This window comes from Perca flavescens, chromosome 24, assembly GCF_004354835.1.
Source record: "Perca flavescens isolate YP-PL-M2 chromosome 24, PFLA_1.0, whole genome shotgun sequence".
NCBI classification, from domain to species: domain Eukaryota; kingdom Metazoa; phylum Chordata; class Actinopteri; order Perciformes; family Percidae; genus Perca; species Perca flavescens.
The window spans coordinates 15,584,484-15,611,091 of NC_041354.1; the positions used below are offsets into that span (position 1 = coordinate 15,584,484).

The window sequence follows — 26,608 nt, forward strand, 5'->3', positions numbered from 1 at the left end:
TGGTTGTGTTGACATTTCTGCTTTTATAAATGAGGGGATTATAATCAATTTTAAATTAAGTTTAAAATAAAAATGTTTAAATTTAATATATTTTTATCCTGGTCCTTATTTTAAATAGGTCATAAATATCAATAATTATCTATCGACTGTTATGAAACACTTATATCGCGATACAGTTTTCAGCTATATCGCCCAGCCCTATTATCAAATAAAAAAATCTTAGTCGACTAAGACCAAAACGACCGATTAGTCGACTAATCGACTAAGAGGTGGCAGCCCTACTACCTACTAGTGGACACAGCGGTCTCGAGCGAGCACTATCTCCTCTCATTGGACTAAGTTTGTTGACACGTGTGTGTGTGTGTGTGTGTGTGTGTGTGTGTGTGTGTGTGTGTGTGTGTGTGTGTGTGTGTGTGTGTGTGTGTGGACACAGCGGTCTCGAGCGAGCACTATCTCCTCTCATTGGACTAAGTTTGTTGACGTGTGTGTGTGTGTGTGTGTGTGTGTGTGTGTGTGTGTGTGTGTGTGTGTGTGTGTGTGTGTGTGTGTGTGTGTGTGTGTGTGTGTGTGTGTGTGCGCGTGCGTCAGCAACAGTAGGCTTATTTACAAGGGGGCTATTTTATGTGTGAGCTAATATTGCGCACCTGTTCATTGCGTTATCGAGTGCAAACCTAACCGAGAACGTAGTTTAATCTCAGTAATGATGGTATGTTAGGTTATTACTGTCGCTCTGTTGAAGGCAAACGTCCCACTGTACCGTCGTCACGCAGATCACGGACATCTGATTGACTTTACTGCGCGCCGTAGCTAAGTGAAAGTAGGCCTCATCGTTTCTATGTCAACTGTTAGTTAGTTAGTAGAAAAAATATTTATGTAAAGAGCTATGTGAGGAAGAGGCAATAATACAGTAGGCCTACATGACAATAATAATAATTTACATTTCTGAATGCTCATTTGTTAAGCACCATTAAAATAAAGTTCAGTGACTGTGAATTACAATATATGACAGCAGATTGGAGTTTCTGTATTTATTACCAAAGCATTAATCAATAATGCAGTTTAAATGTGGGATATGTCCAAAATTGCGTTGCGGGTCGATTCTACATTTTCTGCATGTGCCCCTAAATAATGTCAGACAGGGGCTACGGTCCTCTTAAAACTTTTTTGCTGCTTGATCAGAAAGTAAACTTTCCTTTTACATGATTGTTAGCAGCCTGACACTTCCCCTTTAAGACAGGGGGCCATGTGGGCAGCGTGTGTATGTGACGTAACGTTAGTCCGACTGGGTTTGTTATGGGACGTGAGGCTCTCCGTGTGTAGAAAAGTACTGTAAGCCTCAGCTGACACAGTGATGCACATACTTTTTATGGGAAGTGAAGCTACAGTTGTCCGTGTTTTATGTTCGCTGCAAAGACGAACTAAATCACTTGATTAATGCAACTTAATCACGACATCTCCCGGACATTTTTCACCGCCGAAAGCTGCTACCAGCCAGGCTAAAGCTAACATAGTTAGCCTAAAGAAACAAGGCGTCTGTCCCAACTAACGTTACGGTACGGAGCCGCGGCGCTGGAAACATAGTCAACCAGGGTATTGATCTACCTAATGTCCCTCTCCAAAATCTCTTCCGAAGAGCAGTCACAGCCTTACTTGCTTTGGTGTCTGTAAAGCATTAAAGTTCAACAAAGAATGGGTCGCATTAGAAGAGTTCCTTTTTCATTTTTATGTTCCATGTAGAGGCACTCCCCTACAAAAATACCCAGTACTCGAGAATGACTTATTATTTCCAAATAAAGCTATTTATGTCATTTCGTAAAACAATTTTTTATTTATTTTTTTACATCTTTTTTCATATATGAAAAAAAAAAACTGGTTCAAAAATATGCTGGTTATAATATAAATTCTAACCGTTGTCCAATAGGGCTGTCGGCTGTGTATCAACCTGACTTCTGCACAACACAAGTGATGGTCCCAACCCCATTAATAAGGGAAATAATTCCACTAATTAACCCTGACAAGGCACACCTGTGAAGTGAAAACCATTTCAGGTGACTACCTCATGAAGCTCATTGAGAGAACACCAAGGGTTTGCAGCGCTATTGAAAAAGCAAAGGGTGGCTATTAAACCTCCACGATAAATCGTTATAAAATCGCAATCTCGATTCACCCTGTTCAGGATAAAAAATTTAAATTACTTTAATTTATAAAAAAAAATAATAATAATTTTAAAAAATTTGGGGCATGTTCGGCCTTTCTTTTGGTAGGACATCTCTCACACAGTTCAGGGCTTCACCCTCCGCCAATGACAAAGCGCCTTTTAGTCACGTGTTTCACTTGTCGAGCGAGCGTGGAAGTTCAGAAATAAACTGATGTTGATGAAAACCCCCATACTAGTGACAAGAATCAGCCAACCACTCAGTCTCAAACCGAACTCGTTCCGAAAAAAGGCTCGCATTCGGTGGTGTGGAAGGATTTCGGATTCAAGCAAGACGACGAATTTCAGTCTCACACGTCACCGCAAACTGCAATACGATGAAGCCGTACGAGGCGAGAGGTCCGAAAGACGTTTCAGTTAGCCGATTTACAGCCATGTTCAGGGCCATATTCAGCGCAGTGCGTTAAACTTCTATTTTTGGTAACCTACTTGAATGGCCACTTGAATGTTAATTCTATAAAAGTCAAGCATTTAAAGAGTGTGCTAAGAAATCATTGTTTTAGATACTGTACTTAATTGGCAATTTACAAACTCCATTTCTCTAGAGACTGAAGCTGTAGCTGCAGCATGTTGACATTTTTTAATTATATAAAGACCTGTTCAAGGAGTTCAGATAGAGCCTGTATCAGGGCCATATTTAGTTCAATATGTTAGGTCACTATTGTTGGTAGCCTACTGTACTTAAACGGGCAGTATTTACTTTATTTTCTTTATTCATTGAAGCCTCTATGTAGGCTTGTGGTGATGCACAATGTGCTATAGGTGCTAAAAATCTATCTTTGTTCCTGCCAATTTGTTTTGTTTTGTCATGGTTCATGTGTGCAATAAACATTACACATCGTGAGAAAAAAATCGTGGCAGAGAATCGTGATATCAATTCTAAGCTAAAAAAATCGTGATTCATATTTTTCCCTGAATCTTGCAGGCCTACTTTGAGGAATCTAAAATATAAGACATGTTTTCAGTTATTTCACACTTTTTTGTTAAGTACATAATTCCACATGTGTTCATTCATAGTTTTGATGCCTTCAGTGAGAATCTACAATAGTCATGAAAATAAAGAAAACGCATTGAATGAGGTGGTGTGTCCAAACTTTTGGCCTGTACTGTAAATAGCAAGGGGCTAAGAGAAGAGACAGGCTGGGGAAAACGACAGAAAGTGTCCAAAGTTTGGAATCAGTTCAAACGTAATTAAAACGAAAACTCTGTGCAGTGTGTCTACTGCAAAATTGAACTAGCTTACCACGATAATAGCACGACGTCAGTGCTTTAGCATCTCCACAGAAAACATTTGAGTCTACCTTTCCTCCATTCCAAGAAGAGGACCCGAAAAAAGTAAATCACAGGGTGGTATGGACGATAAAACTACACCAAACACAACAACTACCAAAAACAAAGACAAGAAAATACGTAGTGGTGACCACAATTTAACCTAAAGAGCTGACGCGTTGACTATCCCTTCGGAAAAACAGCTGATTGTTGCGCACCACTTTCGTTCTCTCTCTACGGAGAAACCGCTGATCAATGATCTACTAGCATAACTATAACAGAGCTGTTTAGCATTGTAATCAAATATATAAATGAAAATAGGTTGAGTATAACTAATATTTACATATAGGTCTATATACAGATCAGTCTCGGGTTGAAACTGAAAGTTAAGTTGCACAACTTAATCTAATGTTTATGTATGTTTAATGTAAGCCTATGCCTTAGTTTGAGGTTGATGTCATATGGAAAAAATGTTTTCTTTAAAAGAACAATGTAATATGGCACTTGAATGCACTTAATATGTTTAGCTTTTTGAGATATGATATTGTAAGCAATGTAGGCAATACAAATTTAGCTTGTTCCGAAAGTTTAACCAAACTATTGTTAATTATTGCTCTTCAATAAAACAAAAGTATTTCTTATCAGATTAATCGATGGAATAATCGGTAGAATACTTGATTACTAAAATAATCGATAGCGGCAGCCCTAGTTAAGATTCACATTAATAGCTGTTTGTTTGTGTTTCAGCTTTACCTTCAGATGTCCAGAAAGTGATTGTTGGTGAAGAACATCAGCAGGAGTTGATCTCCATTCTGGACCAGGAGGACACAAAGCCCCCACACATTAAAGAGGAACAGGAGGAACTCTGGATCGGTCAGGGTGAAGAGCAGCTTCAAGGGCCGGAGGAGGCTGATGTCACCAAGTTCCAATTCACTCCTGTCCCTGTGAAGAGTGAAGATGATGAGGAGAAACTTCAGTTCTCAGAGCTTCATCAAAGACAAACTGAAGAGATAAAAACAGAAGCTGATGGAGGACCAGAACCAGCCATGAAATCAGATCCAGATACACATTCACAACCAGATACTGATGACGAGACTGGAGACTCTTCTGAACCTGAGACTGATGACAGTGATGATTGGAAGGAAACCAGAGAACCTCAGTCAGGTTTAAGCTCTCTGAATAATGATAGAATCCCTGTCAGTGATTCAGGATGTACTACTGGTGAGTGTGGGAAAAAATTTGTCACCAGTATAAATCTAGAGAGACACATGAGAACTCATACAGGACAGAAACCATTTAGCTGCCCCGTCTGTAAGAAAGATTTTAAAGGGAATGGAGGTTTACAGGCACACATGAGAATACACACAGGAGAGAAACCATTTAGCTGCTCAGTCTGTAAGAAAGCTTTTGGACTGAGAGGAAACTTACAGATGCACATGAGAATCCACAAAGGAGAGAAACCATTTAGCTGCTCCATCTGTAAGAAAGATTTTGTACAGAGTGGAAACTTACAGGCACACATGAGAATCCACACAGGAGAGAAACCATGTATCTGCTCCATCTGTAAGAAAGCTTTTAGAGCGAGTGGAAGTTTAAAGATACACATGAGAAGCCACACGGGGGAGAAACCGTTTAGCTGCTCAGTTTGTAAGAATGTTTTTACATTGAGTGGAAGTTTAAAGCGACACATGAGAATCCACAAAGGAGACAAATCATTTAGCTGCTCAGTCTGTAGGTTGGCTTTTACAGAGCGTGGACAATTACAGAACCACATGAGGACCCAACACGTGAGTGTTACAAGCTCCCCCCTTGTTTTGCTTCTCCCTGTCTGCTCTGCTCAGGTGATCCTGATTTGATCAATAGCAGGGATTAAAGTTCTTAGTGGCTACAACGGATGTATCACTTCTTTTTTTTTTTTTTAAAGGCAACTACAATTGTTAGGATTATAGTGACACAACCAAGACAGCTGATAAGGTAGGCCAATCTGTTGAACTTTTTGGGGTATGATCGATTGTGAGTGCGGGGTGCGCGACACATGGATGCAGCTAGGCTGTCAATAATAACGGCGTAACGTGGTGTTTTATCTTAAATCCGTGGACATAGACAAAGCTCTGGCCCTAAACATCCAAGCTCGGGCGCAAATCAATCAGTTGTCAGCAAAGAAAAGCAAACGTCTCATACTGTGCTACTAACGAGCTAACGTTAGAAGGGGCAAGTGTCTGAGGGTCTGGCCAGAGATGCCGACCAGCTGGCGGACGAGGCTGACAGCCATGTGGCTGAAGTTGGCACAACAAGCGGATGGGCGTGCGAGTCAGTCTAGCACTAATGAAACTGGGGTGCTGGAAGACCCGCCTGCCGGTTCCTGATCAGCTAGCAACGGAGAGAGAGGGTTGTGAATATGACGATGACGGTGTCGGCGGTGCTCCACCTTTGGTAGGGTATGTTTGAAACGCAGCCAACATGCTAACACACATTTGACGGTATCACCCGGATGTGCTAATCACCAAAAGGGGTGCTATCTGTATAGGTAGATGTGAACAGCCCATGACTTGGCCTGAAAAAAAAGTTCCCCCAAAAGATTTTGATTTGATTTGTTAGACAGTAACAGAAATAAATGCATATCAAGATGCCATCACAGAGACATTGCACATTTAACAGAACTGTCGAGGATAACACAAGAAAGTTACAAACTTATTTCCATTGTGGTCCTCGTAACGATTGTTTTTCACTTAAATCCCTGTGTTGGTGGTTGGCTCCGCCCCCTGTATTTAAGGAAGGCTGGAGGACTCTTTCAGACTGCAGCAGCTGTGCACCAGTGTGTATGTTTTTTTGGGGTGATTGAGGTCTGAGGGGTACGGCAAAAAAACCAAGATGGTATTTGGAACTAAATTCATGATATTTGGATATTGTACTATAAATACAGACGTATAAGTAGTAATTGATAACAAAATAATTGAAAGAGTCTATGAAATGTTGCAGATCTCATCTGAACAGTCAAAAACTCTCGACCGAGTTTAAAACTTTTACAGCCAACTTATTAAAATGTCTGGTTTTAATCGGGCGTGAGTCTTTTTTTTAATTTTTTTTTTAAATGTTTTACTACACTTCCTTACATAATGTACATGGTTTTAAACACCTAATAGTCTTCAGATATACACAGTACTGTGCAAATGTTTTAGGCAGGTATGAAAAAAATGCTGTAAACTAAGAATGCTTTCAAAAATGGAAGGGTTAATAGTTTATTTTCATCAATTAACAAAATGCAGTGAATGAACGGAAGAAGAATCTAATAGGGCTGTGCTCGATTAAAGAAATTCTTAGTCAACTAACTCATTCAATTGTATTGACTCATTGATTAGTTGATTTTTAGATAATTTTCTCCGCAAAGAGTCGTGCAAAAGCCCCACTTTAATTCTTGTGTTTACCAGAGATGTGCTCGAACGTTTCTTGTAAATAAGACATTCAGCATGAAAAAAGCATCAAAAGTGACTAATCGACTAAAGAACTCTAAGTTGACTCAGACCAAAACGACCGATTAGTCGACTAATCGACTAAGAGGGAGCAGCCCTAGAATCAAAATCAATATTTGATGTGACCGCCCTTTGCCTTCAAGACGACATCAATTCTTAGTTTTTGAAGGAACTCGGCTGGTAGGTTGTTCCAAACATCTTGGACAACTAACCACAGATCTTCTGTGGATGTAGGCTTCATGTTATCCCAGACGGACTCGACCCACTTCTGGCCCGACTTCTCCGGACAGTAGATGGGGGGAGGGTACCTGGGTCCCCCTTGTTTCTGCCAGTTCTGAGCTGATGGCACTGCTTGACATCTTCCGATTTCGAACGGAAATATGCTTCATGTGTTTTTCCATCTGCGGCACCAAGTTTCCTTGGCCAACCACTGCGTTTGCGATCCCCAACGTTGCCCGTTTCTTTGTGCGCTTTCAAAAGAGCTTGAACAGCACCTCTTGAAACACCAGTCAGCTTTGAAATATTTGTCTGGGAGAGACCTTACTGATCCAGTATAACTACCTATATACTATAATTGGTTGATCATACACCTGACTACAATCCTACAAAATCCCTGACTTTTTGCAAGTACCTATAAGAATTGATGCTGGTTTGAAGGCAAAGGGTAGTAACACCAAATATTGATGGGATTTTTAGATTTTTCTTTTTTTTGTTTGCTCACTTTGCATTTTGTAAATTGATAAAAAATAAACAATTTATATTTTTGAAAGCATTCTTAGTTTACAGCATTTTTTCACACCTGCCTAAGACTTTTGCACAGTACTGTATATTTTTATAATCCTGATGTGAGTCCATTAAGTCCAAATGTATTTGTCTTTTTCTTTTAAAATGTTTTACTACACTTCCTTACATTGTACAGGGTTTTAAACACCTAATAGTCTTTTAATCCTGATGTTGTCATGTATTATTTTTCTGTTTTGTAAAACACTTTGTAGCGTGGATTTTGAAAAGTCCTCTATGAATAAAAATTATAATCATTATTTCAAGCTCTGCAGGTATGATGTTGTTGAAGTAAGATATCACTGTGAGCAGAGTTCAAACATGCGTGAGGAGACCCGTTTGAAGTTTCAAGTCCAACGCCCGAACCACTCGGCCAGGAATGGGGGAAAAAAAAACTGAAATGCAAAGTTCAAGTGACTAAGCTGTGCCACTACCACTGTAGCTAAGATGAGGGGCGTTTCTCAATCTGTGTTCTTCTATGGACTTGTGTCCCTGTGAAACGTCATCTTCTGTGACCAAAGTACTGTCCCAATACACAAGTTTGCATTCACAAATGTTCAAATTCACGGAAATGTTCTCCACACGCCCATTTTACCAAGGATGCATTGGTTGGTAACTTGTATGAACTGCACGGCAGCACCGTATCCCAACATTCATTTCGGCACCCAACGAGGGTCGGGTTTCCGATACGTAGACGGACCAACAGCGGGACAATTTGAATTGTCACCATCTTATTCATCACTACATTCACTTCTGAGAACGTTTGACGCAAGCGATCAACTGTGTGGATTTAGAATATAGGCAGTCTTACGAAAATCGTTACCGTATTGACAATTTGCTCCAAAGTTTTCGGAGTTGAGAAGCTCCATAAAGTGATGCGACAGCCAGCTAGCGCCAGCCGGGTCCGCTAGGTCATCGCTCGGACAGTCCCGCTTGGAGACCCCGCTGTAAGCTGGAGGTCTCTCAGACCGGTGTCGTAAATAAGAGGTCTTTATTTTGCCGTTGACGGATCGTTTGTTTAAATATCACAACACATGTCCATCATAAGATTATCGGGAATCTTGTGGTCAACTGCCTTTTCGGAGTTGAACTCCACAATAGACCTTTTTCACGGCAGACATGTTGACATGTCGTAGTAGGAAAAGCCCTGGGGCCTCATGTATAAAAGACTGCGCAGTTTTCATACCAGAAGACGGCGTACGGCCAAAACTTGAAAAGTACCTACGCACAGAAATATTCACATGTATAAAACCGGTCGTACGCCAGGTCCTGCGCACCTTTCCTTTATACATGACAATCAACGTGAAATTGAGCGCACATGAATGAGTGACCGCCTTGCCTCCTCCCATAAATGAATATGGAAATTACTATAAATGCGCCCCCGACGTCATTCTTTGTCCAATCACAACAGGTTATCCCGCTGCAGACGAAAAAAAAAAAAACTTCACTAACTGAGGTTGAGGTGCTGATCGCGGAGGTGGAGGCGAGAAAAAAATGTTCCGTTTGGAGGTTTGTCATCTGGGATAAGCAATAAAAGAAAATGCCCAGAATGGCAAATGGTGACCGGGCGGTGAATGCACCGAACCATGGAAGAATAATAATAAAATAAAGTTTAATGTCGAAGTGGAAAGCAAGAGAATAGTGGCAGCGCCACACCAGTTACAGAACAACATACATCTCAGTGTCAGTCCAAATTACGCATAATAAGCAGTTTGAAGTCACTGATGTAATGCCATTTATTTTATTTATTAAGTGTTAGTAGCTCAGTAAAGCTGAGTCCAGCGCGAGGGAGACCTGACTCAGAGGAGAGGTTAGTGAGGCCAGCGTCTCCACGGCAGGTGACAGTGCGCACAGATCCGCTGTGCCACGCATGGATGAAATAATGAAATAGTAAATAGGACTACAGTAACACAAATATGTGCAGAATTAAGACAGTCAAGACGGCCCATTTTTTGGTGGACCGGGTACACCTTGTTCACTTTATAGCCTACAAATCATCCATGGGATTAATGACTCATCACATGAGTTAGTCCGCCCGTCACAGCGTTTGTTCCTGGGGAGATGGATCCGTGCGTCCCGCCTCCTGTGCGACTTGGATGTCTGAGCCTCAGCAACTAAAGACTCTAGACCAGTGGTTCCCAACCTGGGGTCCGGGCACCCCCAGGGGGGGCGGCAAAGATCACAGGGGGGGCGCAAGTCTTTATCTGGTTTGAGGTTGAGGTAAAAAAAATGTTAAACAAATTATGATAATACACTAGAATATCTAATGTATACAAAAGTCAGTATGAAAACTATATATTTTGTTGTATCCTCATTTTTCCTGCCGCCACGGCATCACTATTTTATGAATGAAACATGGCGGAGAAACAGTGCTGATAACTGCTCTGTATCAAAAAAGAAAGTAAGGCTCTCGAGAGTTACCTCAACTTCGGTTTCGGGGGGGGGGCTCAGCTTTTCTTAGACATGAGTAGGGGGGGCGCCAAGGAAAAAAGGTTGGGAACCACTGCTCTAGACACTACTGCATTTTCCGCGAGAAAGATATTTCATCTATGGGAAATAGGATGACTGAAAGTATTTTCGAAGTGGATTTATCAATCATTTTCTGTCCTCATGTTTAACAGAGATTACGTAACCTGCAAATTAAACCGTTGTGTGAAAGATGTGAAACATTGTCCACATAAATGATCAAACTTTTATGGAGTATCAGCGGATATAATTTTTTTTTTTTCATAGACAACATTACAGACGTATGCCAGTAACTGCAGTGGAAACTTTATTTTGTAATGTTTAGTGATTTTCGGCACTTTTCAGTTAGAATTCGCCACGTTACAGAGCCAGAAAAAAATTTGCGGACGGCCCGCACATTCTCACGTCAAGTTGAAAAACCAGCGTACGCAAGCTTTTCGTGCGTACGCAACGTTTATACATGAGGCCCCAGATGTATTCAAAACCATTACTGATGGCTACATTCCACTTAGGAGAGGCCCTGGTATTGTGCATGCTGACTCACTGAAATAGATTACTGGGACACCTGATGGAATTGAGCCATCGTTGAGGTTATCAATTTCAGCTGTGCTGTTCCTACTATGACAAGTCCAAAGACGGGGGAGATAGATACCCGTTTATCTTTGGGAGATTTGTTTCAATTATGAATATATAGGCTATATACAATACATTAGATTTAGTATTTAGTTCATACCTTTTTTGGTTCCACGTAAAGTGATAACATGGCATGTTGTGTAGACTAAACGGCGGCCACCAACGTTTCTAATTTGTATTGCTAATTTCTATTGGTTGTCCCTGGGCATATACAGTGCACTGCCATAATATAGAAATGATAATTCCTCATAACACTAAGCTAGCTACCAGCAGAATAGAGACAGGGTAGGTGAATTGAAACAATGTCTGAGTTGAAAACGCATCTTGTTGTCACTTAAGGGCCCTGTTCATGTTGCACAGACATTTTAATTGCATTTTGTGTCTGTTAAGAGGCACAAAGGCACTCTGAAACCTGCCCGGACAACTGCCGTTGTAGCTCAGTGGGAGCTCGTACACGTAGCTACTCCGTGTTGCCTGCACCGATTCGGGTCGGTTTTTTTTCAAACGAAAGTACACGCACATTTATAGCGATCAAGATTAATGTCTGGAATTCTAACAATAATGTCCTCTAACTTTACTACCCATTTTATTTAACCCTCTTTTTCTCTTAGATATGTTCTTAAGAAAGTCCCTAAAAAAAGTCTACGTTGGATTCATGACGTGTTCTTAAACAACACAATTGTTCGCACCTGTGTTCTTAGGATTGATGAATCCCACGTCTTCGTAATTGAAAGCGCGTGGCAGTTGTTGCTAATTAGCATAAGAAAACAAATTCCCATATAAGGACATGACACCTCCTGGGAAGCGGGGGACTGCCTTCAAGAGATGGTTGTTAGGAATCGCAGCCGACTTGTACATTGCAGTGGAGGAGGAAGTCCTGAATCTCAGTACAAATAAATAAATAAATAAAAGTACAAATAACCAGAGACATATTTACTTTAGTAAAAGTAGATGTCCGCTACCACAAACAAGGCCTGGCTTTTAAAAGAAGTTCCCATCCTAACCAGCATAAAACGGAAATATGTTGTTAGAATTGGAATGTGGTTGGTTTTATTCATAGATGTATTTTAAGACGTTTTCTTTTTCTTTCTTTAACCATACAAGTAAGCAAATAAAGTGTGTGAAGCAGCGAAATTGGGGAGGAGATGTGAAGAGGTCCAGCCAAATAAATAAGATATGAACGCATCTTACGCAGCCTGGCGGAGGAGGAAACGGCGCTGTGGAGAGAAACAGATGGCAACTATGATTTTAAAAACGGGAATAATAAAAACCAAACATTTTCACTTTTACTGGAGGCTGTATTACCGAGGGTCAGCAGCGCTGCGCCCGGGCTCTGGGGCACCGGAGCCGGCTTGGAAGCTGATGAAGGAAGTGCGCAAATGGGGTTTAAGAACACATTTATTCGTGAGAACGGTTGGTGAACGAGGCCCAATGTTCTTGGGGACTTAAACAGTGCAAACCTCAGCAAAATATAGTGAATGGAAAATGTATCAATCAGTCAGTATAGTGTATATTATACAGCTTATATAAGGAAAAAGAGAAATTAAGACTTAACATTCCAGAAGTCCTCAAGGAGGTTCTGTGGCTTAGTTGGTTAAAGTGCCTGCCTAGTAAACAGGAGATCCTGGGTTCAAATCCCAGCAGCACCGTGTTGTTGTTAGCATCCAATCAGCATATTACAATTACACAGAAACACTACATTAACGCAGAGTTAGGATGGTACATAAAAACACATGAAATGCAGAGCAATGCAAGTTTAAGCTACAATATACACTTTAGTTTATTCATCCGACATTTCTGTTCATTTTGCCTAATTATGCTGTTTTGATAAAAACTAGTAAATTGATTATTAGCTCTCCTCCAATCTGTAAGGAAGAGCCTGGAAGAAGCTCATATCAGGCAGTCGGCCCCTTAAAATCCCTGGCCGTTAAAGTTCTAGTTGATGTCACCTCTGACGTCAACCAGCATCACATGCACCTTAAACCACACCCAACAGTGATGTACACCTGGGCCACCTTTAGCCCCGACAAAATGAGCTAAACGTGTGTTTAACCCGCAAGTGGTGCTGTAGCTTAGAGGTTAAACTGCTTGTCTCGTAAACAAGAGATCCTGGGTTCAAATCCCAGCAGTGCCTGATTGTCAGTTGATTCATTAAAGGTGCAATATATAATACTGACAGCTAGTGTTTAAAATAGTTACTGCAGTACTGTTGTCTCCCCAGACTCAAAGTTCACAGAAGCTTGTCCCACATAGCCAGACATTACTTCACAGCGGAGTAGCTAACGTTAGATATATGCTATATTGGCAGTCATAGGAGCACAGAGCTCTTTACCCAACTGACAGACACACTTCCTCGGCTTAGAATTACAGTAGGTCCTCTCTACCAGACTGAACACATTTTATTCACTCATGGTCCTCTGTTGCCGCTTTACAGCCCCCCCCTCTCTCGGCTTAAAATAACTCACCGTTGTCGGCTACGGCCGCTGAACAGGCTACACGTTGTAATCAGCCTGGTCCTCCGGTAACGTTTTTGTCTCCAACCTGACGCCGAGCTGCAGGAGGAAGCAGGTGTACAGTAGAAAGCAGAGGCTGATTGCTGACGAGGTGCAGCTGGACTCCTGACTCCCCCACAGCTGGCTCCACTCCTGCAATCAAACACACCGACACCAGGGGCCTCATTTATAAAACTGTGCGTATATTCTGTTCTGAAAGATTTCATGCACAAAAAAAGACAATATTCTGATTTTTAACACCTTGCGGCACACACCGGTACCAATCTTCTCGTTATAAATACGGACGTGCGTTACCTTATGCGGTCCTGCACGAGCCTCACGCTCCTCCCGAGGTCGTCCCATATTTGTCCTAATAAGGTCCATGTTAATCAATCAATGAATATTACAACATTGAAAGGAGCCCTTGATCACCAATCACGAAACGGAAAAATGGGGGGAAAAAAACACGATTCAGTGATTGTGAGATCGATGTGCTCCTAACAGAGGTAGGACATCGAAACAAAATCCTCTTTGGAAGCCGAAACCCTTGTGTAGTGTTCATATTTTTGTTACACAAACTTAATAATGTAATGTAAAAGATTTAGCTCAATTACCAATGATACATAGGACTACATCATTCATGGTTCATATTTGCCATTTACCCCTGTGAGATCCCATTTATGGTCATATGATCATTTTCGATTTTTGTGAGAAAACAAGGAAATTCAATTATTAAAAAGGTAAAAAAAAATAGAAACAAGATTTTCAATCAAATCAGATCAAACAAAGAACGCATTTCACGGAGAGAGGCAGGGGAGAATAGCGGAGGAACAGCAAATTTCCTACAAAACCTTGGGAGCATTACGCACGATCACACGCGTGGTCAAATGGTGTGCGGAAAACTGGGAACATTTTTACGCTTGGAAATTCTTTATAAATCCCGGCTATCGCGAGGAATGTTGCGACGGCAATTTTCACCCTGCTTCACGCAACTTTTTCTTGCATGACAGGTTTTATAAATGAGGCCCCAGCACAGGGGAGGAGAGGCTGCCGGCGAAAAGTCAACATTTACCTCCTATGTCCTTTACTAACCACTTTCCCTTAAAGTGATGGTTCGGAGTAATTTCACCCTAGGGTCCTTTGCACCACGACCTCGAGCGAAACAACCCCCCAGAAGCTTTTTTTCACTTGGGTCGAATATTTGGGAGAGTTAGCTTAGAGTAGCGTTATCAGCAGTATAGCTTAGCTTAGTATAGTAATAGCTTAGCGCAGGCGCTAATGGATCCAAGAGTGTATACAGTGCTGCTGCTGCTGCTGATGCTACCGGCAATAAAACAAGTGCTTAGGGACGTCTACAAATTACAACACCGGAAAGACATACAACAAAAATTTAATTTTACTTATTTTTAAAAAGTGCTGTAGTACAACTAGCATGAGACAAGTTACAATGTAGGTAAGTTTGGAGACACTACCTTATTTATTTAATCATTCAATTAATAAATATAGTAGAGTATAGTAAACGTCGTGAGGGCAAGGAAAGGTGTGAAGGAGAATTCAAAAGGCATTAGGAAAAGACAACAGCGGTGCTGAGTGATTATGCGGCGGCCAATGCTATTGGCGCGTTTCATGCTGGCTCTAACAAACGTGGACAACCCGGTGGAAAACGTTACTGCATCACCATTTTATTTCCTATCTTATTCAGCATTAATTATGTTGTTTCATGTAAAGCACTCAATGCATGTCATTTCGTCATTATAAAGCACTGAGCGTTAGGCTGTTTGGTGTACGAAAGGTGTTATGCAAATAAAGTTTATTATCATGCTCACCCTCCTGCCCATATTTCTCCACATGAATCCCGATTAGGATGATTGTATGTAAATAATTGTTAAATGGATGCAAGATAGGCAGAACGTGTCGGGCCTATAAGTCTACTGTACATATTACATGTTCATTGACGCACGAGGACAGCAGTCATCGGCGTAACTTCTGTGATTTATTTCAGAAGCTAAAAGTCAAGTTATGTTTTCTCGGTCAAGTTTATAACAACAGTTTTTAGTTTTACTGTTTAAATATCCCACGATAGGCCTGTTAGCTGCAGTGGTATTACTACAATATACACCTTAGTTTATTCATTAGCCATTTGTGTTCATTTGGCGTAATTATGCTCTTTTGATACAAAACAAAACAAAGCAAAAGCAAGAGGTGCTGTAGCTTAGTGGTTAAAGCGCCTGTCTTGTAAACAGGAGATCCTGGGTTCAAATCCCAGCAGTGCCTGGAGGTCAACATTGGTTGACTACCTCGACACAGTGTTGTCAACTGTCATTACTTTAGCCTATTATTTCAGTTGCAACCCTGGCCGTGGGAAGCGATCATGAGACAAAATAAAAAACAAGTATTAAAACATAATTCAAAGCGATGTGCGCATTGGCGACACATGGCTCACTAGTAAATTGATTATTACCTCCCCTCCACTCTGTAAGGAAGAGCCTGGAAGAAGCTCATATCAGGCAGTCGATGCCTTAAAAGCCCTGGCAGTTAAAGTTCAAGTTTATTTCACCTCTGACCTCAGTCACCATCACATGCACCTTAAACCACACCCAACAGTGATGTCACAGGGTCCTGGTGTACACCTGGGCCACATTCAGCCAAGACAAAAATAACCTTGTGGTTAACCTGTAAGGGGCGCTGTAGCTTAGAGGTTAAAGCGCCTGTCTCGTAAACAGGAGATCCTGGGTTCAAATCCCAGCAGTGCCTGATTGTCAATTGATTATTTATTTTACTTTATTGGATTAGATAAATCCTAGCTCAGCAATTGTAACTAAGGAGAAGGACCCCCGTCAAACATTGCGATTTCAGCAAGATGGTGAAACGATGCGCCTATGGCACCTGCAAGTCTGACACCAGGTACCCCAAAAGTTTAGAGGGAGGGGTTGTTTTTTTCGCCTTTCCAAAGCCCAAGACCCAAGCGGAAAGATGCCGACAATGGATTAAGCGGTGTGGGAGACCTCACTCACAGCTAAATCCCTAGAAGATTAATAAGCATAGCTACACATGTCTGCTTCAAGGTAAGTAAGTGTTTTCGGATCTTTCATCATACACCCTCATCCAGGCGACCCAGCTGAGGCTGATCAGACCCCAGCTTGTGTCCATTTGGCGAATCTAGCTACTTTGCCCCCATGGATCCCCTCTCTTGAGCCATAGCCATCTTGAGGCTTTCTCTGCCGCTTCGGTGGTATTGTGGATGGCTCTTCTCCTCCTCAGTCCATTGATTCCTAACAGACTGAAGGCTCTGAACAGGGATCGGGCTGCAAAGCCCCTGCTTCCGACCTCTATTGGGAGACACCTTGCTTTCCATCCGGCTTGTCGACACTCGCTGACCAGTCCCTCGTACTTGGCGAGCTTCCTTTCAAAGGCCTCTTCCAGCTCTAACAGAACCACTTGTTTGGTGTACTCAGACAAGAAAACAATATCTGGTCTTGAGGTGCTGGTCACAATGTGGTTAGGGAACTTGAGTTCCTGCTCCAGGTTCACCAACAGCTGCCAGTCCCTCGCAGTGGACAGGATGCCTGCAGATGTTTTTGCAGCTGGTCTTGGCTGCTCTCCAGCTCTGATGAAGGCGATGGCTTGCTTGGAGGAGCGGGAGCGCTTGGCCCACTCGACTCCTGCAGCAATGGCTTCAACGATGGCCTTCAGCAACTGGTCATGTTTCCACCTGTGTCTTCCCTCTCCCAGTGCCTTTGAGCAGCAGCTCAGAATGTGCTCTAAGGTTCCACGCATTGAGTACAGTGGACATGCTGTGCCCCATATGTGAAGTGTGTTTCATGGGCTGGGAAACGCATCATATACTTGAGCCGCTGTGGCTCTGCCTTCTACAGCTCCTCCCATGTTGCGATTGACAATTCAATATGCAAAGTTTCAGTGCAATCCTTAATTCAGTTACAATTATTTTTTTTGTTATTATCATAAAAATTTAAAAGCTTAATTGCATTTCATATTGCCATGTTTTTTTTTTGGTGTCTTTATTCAATTGGCAATTCAATGTGCCAGCAAAACAGGGCCGTGCCCCCCCAGTCTTTATTCAGTTGGAAATGTCAGACATCTCATCAAGGCGGGGCTTAAGACATCACTTCTTCGTTTACTGACTGACAGTCCCGGGCTTCCACTTCACTCAAATCCAGTCGTTACCGTTGTTCGGTAAGTTTAACGTTATAACTTCGATAACGTCATTACTGTCTGTTCAGCCTAGAATTTTGTATTTATTTTTATGAGGCATTACAATTAGCGTTACCCTGGGTTAGTAGCTTGCTAACAATCGAGGGTAACAAAAGCAAAGTAACTTTGCTAAAGTTAGCCATGTTTACTGCTAGTTGCTCACTAATTTACAATGCTAGTGACAACAGCAAAGGCAGAAAAATGTCTGAGGTAAACACAAGCATTTCACCCCTTATCAATTTAATTTCAGTCAGGGAAGAATCAATGGGAAGCCTTTAGCCAACTGTAACGTTATATACTCTTGTTCTATTCAGATTCTAGATAATATAGTTCTGATACTAAGTCAGTTAAAATCACTTTAATATATGCAGATCAAAACCATTCACCAACCATTCCTTCAATCGTCGATTAATGATCGCCGATCAGCACACCAAGCAAAATAGAACCGCAGGTTGCTCTTAAGTATGGCAGGAAACAATCGGCACAAACTCCTGGGCAGTTCAGTGCTTGTGTTTGGTTTTGTACCTTCATAGTGTTTTGTGGCAGCAGTAAAGGCAAAGATGTTTCCTGGTAAGTGAAAAGCAGACTGACAAGAATGATCAGCGGTAACCTAATTGTCCACCTTAGGGGGATGTTTGGTTGCTTTTCTCCAAAAGAGGAATCATTCACAACTTTTTGTTGCAGGCATTCACAATAAATGGAAAGACCTGCGTTTTCGCCTGATTGTCTGACAAGTGTATGATTTATGATTGTAAATAAATGCTTATCCAACATGCTGCTAATCTCCCCATGAGTGGTGCATCTTGTCTAGCAGCTCCTCCAACGTTTAGACACACTAGCTAGCAGGGCAGTTTCTAGCCATAAAAAGGTCCAACTTCTTCTTAAGGACAACACTGTTGTTGCAAATTTGGCCTTTGGTGGTGGTGTGACTGATTTGCCTTTTATTTTTTAATCTTTTCAAATTAATGTAAATGAAAAGGTTGATCATATAATCATTTTCAAAACATTAAAAACTGTTACTGTTATTTCTTTTTCAAAAGGCAGCAATACATAACAAATTAAAATCTACACTGTTCATGTGATTTCATACATTAGCAGTGAAATATTGAATGTAACAATCCTGAAATGTGATTATTTTTCAGACCATAATCATACCAACAAAGTCAATAATTGTTGCATCCCCAGAAACAACAGAACTGGACAATCCTCATGCTTCTTTTGAGCTACCAGTGTTTGCCTTCTCCTGTGAGTTATGTAAACAACCAATTGTTAAAGCTTGTTGGCTCCGACTGGACTTCATGGTGCATTCAGCTGACCCTTTGTAAACTCATATTGCATTCATGTCCCCCTTAGTTATTGTGAGTGTCAGTGCAGCGAAAGAAATCTTTCAATTGAAGATTTAATTGAAAATCCTGACACCCCTATTTATTATGAGAGTGAATAGAGCTACTCATCAAATTATTGTTAAGATTCACATTAATAGCTGTTAGTTTGTGTTTCAGCTTTACCTTCAGATGTCCAGAAAGTGATTGTTGGTGAAGAACATCAGCAGGAGTGGAGCTCCAGTCTGGACCAGGAGGACACAAAAATGTGTGGGGGACACATTAAAGAGGAACAGGAGGAACTCCGGATCAGGCAGGATGAAGAGCAGCTTCAAGGGCTGGAGGAGGCTGATACCACCAAGTTCCCATTCACTCCTGTCCCTGTGAAGAGTGAAGATGATGAAAAGAAACCTCAGTTCTCACAAGAGATAAAAACGGAAGCTGATGGAGAGGACTGTGGAGGACCAGAACCAGCCATGAAATCAGATCCAGATACACATATACAACCAGATACTGATGACGAGACTGGAGACTCTTCTGAACCTGAGACTGATGACAGTGATGATTGGAAGGAGACCAGAGAACCTCAGTCAGGTTTAAACTCTATGAAAAATAATGAAGTCCCTATCAGTGATTCGAGATTTAGTGCTGGTGAGAATCCATTTAGCTGCTCTGAGTGTGGGAAAAGATTTTGTCGGAAGACAAGTCTGAAGACACATATGATAGCTCATACAAGAGAGAAACCATTTAGCTGCTCTGTCTGTCAGAAAACTTTTATATGGAGTGGAAGTTTAAAGATCCACATGATAATCCACACAGGAGAGAAACCATTTAGCTGCTCAGTCTGTAAGAGAGCTTTTACAGTGAGTGGACATTTAGAGAAACACATACGAATCCACACAGGAGAGAAACCATTTATCTGCTCAATATGTAAGAAAGCTTTTACAGTGAAGGAAAGTTTAAAGAGATACATGAAATATCATACAGGAGAGAAACCATTTAGCTGCTCTGTCTGTAAGAAAGCGTTTACAGAGAGTGGGAATTTAAAGACACACATGAGAATCCACACAGGAGAGAGACATTCATCTGCTCAGTCTGTAAGGACAATTTTAGAGGTAGTGGAAGTTTAAAGAGACACATGAGAAGCCACACAGGAGAGAAACCATTTAGCTGCTCAGTCTGTAAGAAAGCTTTTACAGAGAGTGGAAAATTACAGATACACATGAGAATCCACACAGGATAGAAACCATTTAGCTGCTCAATCTGTAAGAAAGATTTTATACAGAGTGGAAACTTAAAGACACACATGAGGACCCACCACCTGAGTGTTACAAGCTCCCCCCTTGTTTAGCTTCTCCCTGTCTGCTCTACTCAGGTGATCCTGATTTTATAGTTAGTGGTTGGCTCCGCCCCCTGTACTTAAGGAAGGCTGGAGGACTCATTCAGACTGAAGCAGCTGTTCACTAGTGTGTTTATTTTGGGGGGGATTGAGGTCTGAGAGGTGTGGCACACAACCAAGATGATATTTGGAACTAAATTCATGATATTTGGATTTTTACTATATATTTTACTATAAATACAGATGTGTAAATAGTAATTGATAATGAAATAATTGAAAGGATCTATGAAATGTTACACTGAAGATCTCATCTGAACATCTGTCATTCAAAAACTCTCAACAGAGTTTAAAACTTTTACAGCCAACTTATAAAAAAGTTGGGTTTTAATCGGCCGTGAGTCCATAAAGTCTAAATGTATTTTACTTTTTTTTCATTTAAAATGTTTTACTACACTTCCTTCCTTTTTTTGTTGTTGTGAAGTGTTCTGAGACCATGGTCCATGGTGAAAATTCACTATAAATAACAATAAATTGAAATGAATCATAAGATTAACGGGAACTTATGGTTAACCGCCTTTTCGGAGTAAAACTCCACAATCGCCTGCGGCCTAACAACCTCACTAGCCGGCAGTTACACACACACACACACACACACACACATCACAACAGGCAAAGGCGGGAGAGAGAGATAGCCGTTTATCTTCGGACTTGTTTAAATTATGACTATGTAGGCTATATGTATATATTTATATATAGAGCCCGAGCGCCGACAGCGGCGAAGGCCCTATTGAAACTGAAGGAATTATTGTTTCTATTATTATTTTTATTTTCCCGTCAAATGAATTGGCTTTTTGAGGGGCTTAATATATTCAAAAACTCACCAAATTTCGGGAATAGGCGCACAAAAATGGCTCGCTAGCGCCCCCTAGAAAGTTAAGAAAATTGAGCCCTGCAGTGCGTTTAACGTAGACTCACGAAACTTGGTACAGATATGTAACATGTCAAGATGTACAAAACACTTCATTAGAGCCATACCGTAAACCCAACAGGAAGTCCCCCAGTAACCCCGATGCGCGCAGAGGCGCTCGGGCCCGTCCATTGCTGCTCGCAGCTTTAATTGCTAATTTCTATCTGTTTCCCTGGGCATTTACAGTGCATTACAATAATATAGAAATTATAATTCCACATAACATTAATAGGAACAACTAGGACACGCCAGTTTATACCCATTCATACCCGCATGCTTATTTTTTTATTTTTTTTTACAAATTTTTAACTGACTAAAACTAATACAGTAATAATAGTAGGGATCACGTTCCACTCTTGTGAATAAGTAAGGGGTGTTTGAGCTAAACCATAAACAAAAATACAATACAATAATACAATATTATTGCAATATATGTAATGTTATGAAGTTTTCTTGTCCGGAGCTTGTTTAAATATAAAGTGGTTATATTGTTGTGGTTTTTATTTCTAGCTGTTATTTTGGGGCACTGCAGGCTCTGTGCTGGGGGTGTTGCACAATAACAGGAAGAACGCATCGTCTCAAACTGTTAACAGCGTGTTATTTGTTTGTGAACTTGTGAGTCCATTCTTCCAAAAATATTTAGCAAGGTTGTTCTCCCCAAGAACACAAGTCAGTCCTTTGAATTCTTGAGATTGAGAAACGGCCAAGGATGTGGTCAGCAGTGAGTGGTTGCTACGCTGCGGCGTTGATTAGTGGATGGGTTGCAGGTGTGCAGCTGGGAGCAGGTGAACCAGCTTGGCACCAATCAGGAGCCGGGAGAGGGAGGGCATCACCATGGCAACAACGCAGAAAGACAGAGAAAGAGAGGGGAAACAGTCTGTGACATGAACAACACTGTATCGATTTTACATACACAAGAGGCGCTGTAGCTTAGTGGTTAAAGTGCCTGTCTCGTAAACAGGAGATCCTGGGTTCAAGTCCCAGCAGTGCCTGATTATCAGTTGACCACCTTAACACAGTGTTGTCATTCACATACAGTTTTCCACATGGACAGCAAACTAAATTCCTGCTTTTCTGAAAAGTTATATGTAACATTAGGATATTAAAGGTGCAATATATAATACTGACAGCTAGTGTTTAAAATAGTTACTAGAGTACAATTTCAAAATACTGGAGAGAGTCGTCTCCCCTGCCACCTCCTCCCCAGACTCAAAGTTCTCAGAGGTTACGAGGCTGAGACCGCAGCATCCACAACAACGTTGCTAGACGCTTGTACTGTTGACAGTAGCTAATGTTAGATACTGGCTATAGTCTTTAAGGTTATTTTTTTGGGGCTTTTCCCTTTATTATAGTGACAGCAGATAGACACGAAGGGGGGAGAGAGATGGAGCCAGTATCAGGCCACCCCAGATACTGGCTATATTGACAGTCATAGAAGCCCGTGCGCACCAACTGAGAGACACACTTTTTCGCCTTAGAATTACAGTAGGAACCGCCAAAAGGACAACAACCTCTCCGTCCTCTCCACCCGACAGACAGACAGACACACTTCCTCGGCTTAGAATTACGGTAGGAACCGCTAAAAACAACGTTACCTAAGGAGGTGCTGTGGCTTAGTTGGTTAAAGTGCCTGTCTAGTAAGCAGGAGATCCTGGGTTCTAATCCCAGCAGCACCTTGTTGTTGCAGAGGTTACCTCTGTTAGCATCAGCATGTGGACCCAGTCCCCATGCTACCCTGGTAGCAAATGACAAAGTTAAAAAAGGATTGCAAAAGAAACGATTTTCCGTGGCATATTAAATATACACAGAAAAACTACATTAACGTTGACTTAAGATGGTACATAAAAACACATGCAATACAAGTTTAAGCTACAATACACACCTTAGTATTATTCATCAGCCATTTGTGTTCATTTGGCCTAATTATGCAGTTTTGATAAAAACTAGTATATATGATCTATAATTATTACCTCTCCTCCACTCTATAAGGAAGTCTAATAATATCAGGCAGTTGGTCCATTGAGTGTCTTGGCCGTTAAAGTTCAAGTTTATTTCACCTCTGACCTCAGTCAGCATCACATGCACCTTAAAGCACACCCAACAGTCATTTCACAGGGTCCTGGTGTACACCTGGGCCACGTTCAGCTCCGACAAAGTGAACAAACCATTTATTTCAAGTGTGTGAGGCGCTGTAGCTTAGTGGTTAAAGTGCCTGTCTTGTAAACAGGAGATCCTGGGTTCAAATCCCAGCAGTGCCTGATTGTTGTGTGTGTGACTAGAGTCTCTCAAAATCTGATGAAAATCTTTCAAACTGACCTTTGTTGAGCTGAAATGAAGACAGATTCAGCAACTGCACGGCCTAGTTCTCGATTAAAATGTTTTCAGAAACATGTTTCGGTGACCTATTTTAGTCCAATATGAGATCGTATTCTGAACGAGCCACCATGACAGTCTGGCTTTGAATTTCCGGAGAAAACAAACTCACGTGACACGTTCGTCCAATCAGCTGCCGGTTTTCATTTTTTGGGCAACATTACAGATTAGCGCCGCCTGCTGTTATGGAGACGTATTACGTCTCGTCTCTTCGGTGTGTTCTGAGGCACTTTTTTCTGCCGATGGTTGGCCGTCTGGTTGGTGTGTAACCGCCTTAAGGCAACTGTATCATCATGGCTGCCTCTTGGCTTTGTCTCTGCCCATTGGTTGCCACATGGGACCATCTCTGTGACTTTTAGGTAGGTAGTTGTGTTAAGTCTGTTTATGCTTTCAAGGTGTTTTCAAATACTGAATTTTGCAGCAGTCTGCTGCCTGCCTGACTGTTGTCTGCCTGGGCCTGGAAGGGATACCAAGCTCCCCTGCATGTATGATGAACTCTCCCTTAGCCTACTGATCCTACACATTTGAGTGAAGGTATGAGTAACTTAACACAGTAAGTCTGATCACTACCTGAGCTAAATGTTACCACACATTGATCACTGCTTTTAAACTTGTCATTAATGTAATCTTCTGTCTGAATTGTAGGTTGTCAGCTGCTGTTTTGCCTTAGTTTAGTGGTTTTGGGATTTTAATCATTTTAGTACATCTTTTTTAGTGCCCCCAGGACACTTTGTTTGGTTTGCTTGTATTTTAGGCTATCTGATGACTGATTGTGGTCGTTTTTTTTTGTTTTATTACAGTACATGTATTACATATTGGACGTTTAAAGGTGCCCTGCCACACGTACTTCATTACTTTGTGGTAAGGTCAGAAGTTCTACCATGAACTCTGTAACTTTTTTTGTGGAAAAAATGCCTTGGTTACCTTGTTTAAAGCCATTCTAGTGTGGTATAGAAAGCCTGCAGGAAGACAGATTTCTGCCAGTTTTCATTAATATTCAACAAGCTAAGCTGTTTGAATCTGATTGGCTAATAGCTAGCCAATGAAAGCCTGGCTATCAGCATCCTTTACCCTGCGCAACTGGGCGAGCTCATGAATAGTAATGACCTCAGGCGATATGATGTCAGACCGACCAGCTTTTGTAATTGGTCTGATTTCTCTGCTTATTTCTTTCCAGTGGCTAGAGCTGACAGAGGAGGCAGCAGTTCATTTTCACATTCACCACATAACACAAACACATATGGACCTAACAGATTTCAAAAACTGCAAGTATAAAAGGGCACCTTTAACAATTTAAGCTTAAAACCCAAGTATGATCCAAAATTAAAAGTAAAAGTGCTCAATGCAGAAAAGATCCTCCATATCTTAGAAGCTGGACACAATCCAAACTTTTCTGTCAATCAACTACGTGTTTAATCGTTATATCAGCTGTATAGTAGGCCTAACTAATGTCGGGTGCTTCAATTTATAATAAAATAAAGTATTTTATAAACTACATATGTTATGCGTGCGTAATGTGTAAAGTAACTAGTAACTAAAGCTGTCGGATGAATGTAGTGGAGTAAGAACAATATTTCTTTCTGAAATGTAGAGTAAAAGTAGAAAGTGCCATGAAAAGAAAAGACTCAAGTAAAGTACCTCAACTTTTGTACTTACGTGCAGTACTTGAGTAAATGTCCTAAATTACATTCCACTACTGGTATTGAACATCTTGACACCATGACAACCAGGGCAGGCTGAGAGGTCCCTATGATATTAATGCTGTCGGTGTGTTCTTATTATTTCCGGTAGACGTGTTAACATCAGCAGAGTCTGTCAGAAGAGACAGAGTTACAGCTGCGACTAACCATTATATTATTGTTGATGAATGTATTGAAAGAAAAAATAATTGAGTCTATAAAACACCAGTAAACAGAGAAAAGTGTACCGCGAATTTTGTCAGAGTCCAAAGTGAGGTGTTTAAATTGCCTGTTTTACCTGTCCCAAAACCCAAATATATTCACAAGATGTGAATTTCTGTCACTTCTCCTTATATAATGATGCTTATCTTTTCATGTGAAGTTGAAGTTGTCTAGATTCATTGTCTTAATTCATTTATCAGATAATCAAGCTCTTAAGGGTGGCTGGCGTCTCCCTTAGAGATAGGGTGAGAAGCTCAGTCATCTGAGAAGAACTCGGAGTAGAGCCGCTGATCCTTTGCATCAAAAGGAGCCCGTTGAGGTGGTTTGGGCATCTGGTAAGGATGCCTCCCCAAGGAGGTGTTCCAGGCACCTCCAGCTGAGAGGAGGCCTCAGGGAAGACCCAGGACTAAGCGGAGAGATTAGGCCCGTTCAAGATGAACTGCGTCTTACCTTTAAAGCAGGTGGCAGCAGCCGGGGTAAGATCGGACAGTTTCCAGCCAATTCTAGCAGCCTTCAGGCTGAACAGGAAGTCAAAGAAAAACTCTTGTGACAGATTGGCTATCAAAATGCTCTACATGCGATCTGTTGCTGATCTTAATGAAGAGACTTTAGATGATCTGTAATCTCAATGGATTTAGTCTCTATGATTTCTAAACGTCATTACCAGCCACGCAACATGTGTTCTGTACAGAATGAGCCTTTAAGTTAGACAAATAGCAATTAAAATCCCTCAAATTAAAAAATAAATAAAAAGTTTATACAAAAAGTCATCATGTTGAGTCAATTCTGAACCAATCAGCTGTTAGATGAGCTGAGAGGCAGGTGTTTCCCAGCTGCGTTGCCAGCGTCTCAAACCTGCGGCCGCCCTGATGTCACTAGGGTTATTGGGGCCCATGTATGAATGACGTCAGAGAAAGTCGGGATCAAGTCGGACACGAATCTAACTGGCATGCAGCGGGCGATCGATTCTGCGCGGACCTGGCTCATCTCGAACGAGCCTATCTCCGTCCTGGCCTGGGAACGCCTTAGGATCCCCCAGTCAGCTCTGCTAATGTGTCTCAGGAAAGGGAACTTTGGGGCCCCCCTGATGGAGCTGCTGCCCCTGTGAGCCGACCCCGATATGCGGATGATGATGATGATGGATGGATGGATGGTATCCAAGTAATAAG

The 26,608-nt window shown here is 41.5% G+C and overlaps 3 protein-coding genes and 7 non-coding genes across 10 annotated transcripts in view; 8 read left to right on the forward strand and 2 right to left on the reverse strand.

Annotated features, from left to right (window-relative positions):
• Positions 1–6,658, forward strand: part of LOC114550714 (gastrula zinc finger protein XlCGF57.1-like) — a 42,010-nt gene extending 35,352 nt beyond the window's left edge. Inside the window, exon 3 of the mRNA XM_028571495.1 lies at positions 4,904–6,658. Within this exon, the coding sequence (XP_028427296.1) occupies positions 4,904–5,340 (437 nt within the window). The 3' untranslated portion in view covers positions 5,341–6,658. The remainder of the gene's footprint in view (positions 1–4,903) is intronic.
• The window catches only part of LOC114550677 (zinc finger protein 2 homolog), a 393,410-nt gene that overhangs the window by 315,566 nt on the left and 51,236 nt on the right, over positions 1–26,608 (reverse strand). The window lies entirely within an intron of this gene.
• The window catches only part of LOC114550699 (zinc finger protein 271-like), a 160,025-nt gene that overhangs the window by 118,922 nt on the left and 14,495 nt on the right, over positions 1–26,608 (reverse strand). The window lies entirely within an intron of this gene.
• On the forward strand, positions 12,409–12,482 carry trnat-agu (transfer RNA threonine (anticodon AGU)). The gene has a single exon. It is a non-coding gene; the product is annotated as a tRNA-Thr (tRNA).
• trnat-cgu (transfer RNA threonine (anticodon CGU)) lies at positions 12,895–12,967 on the forward strand. The gene has a single exon. It is a non-coding gene; the product is annotated as a tRNA-Thr (tRNA).
• On the forward strand, positions 15,527–15,599 carry trnat-ugu (transfer RNA threonine (anticodon UGU)). The gene has a single exon. It is a non-coding gene; the product is annotated as a tRNA-Thr (tRNA).
• On the forward strand, positions 16,007–16,079 carry trnat-cgu (transfer RNA threonine (anticodon CGU)). Its single transcript has one exon. It is a non-coding gene; the product is annotated as a tRNA-Thr (tRNA).
• Positions 22,085–22,157, forward strand: trnat-cgu (transfer RNA threonine (anticodon CGU)). Its single transcript has one exon. It is a non-coding gene; the product is annotated as a tRNA-Thr (tRNA).
• Positions 22,768–22,841, forward strand: trnat-agu (transfer RNA threonine (anticodon AGU)). The gene has a single exon. It is a non-coding gene; the product is annotated as a tRNA-Thr (tRNA).
• trnat-ugu (transfer RNA threonine (anticodon UGU)) lies at positions 23,351–23,423 on the forward strand. The gene has a single exon. It is a non-coding gene; the product is annotated as a tRNA-Thr (tRNA).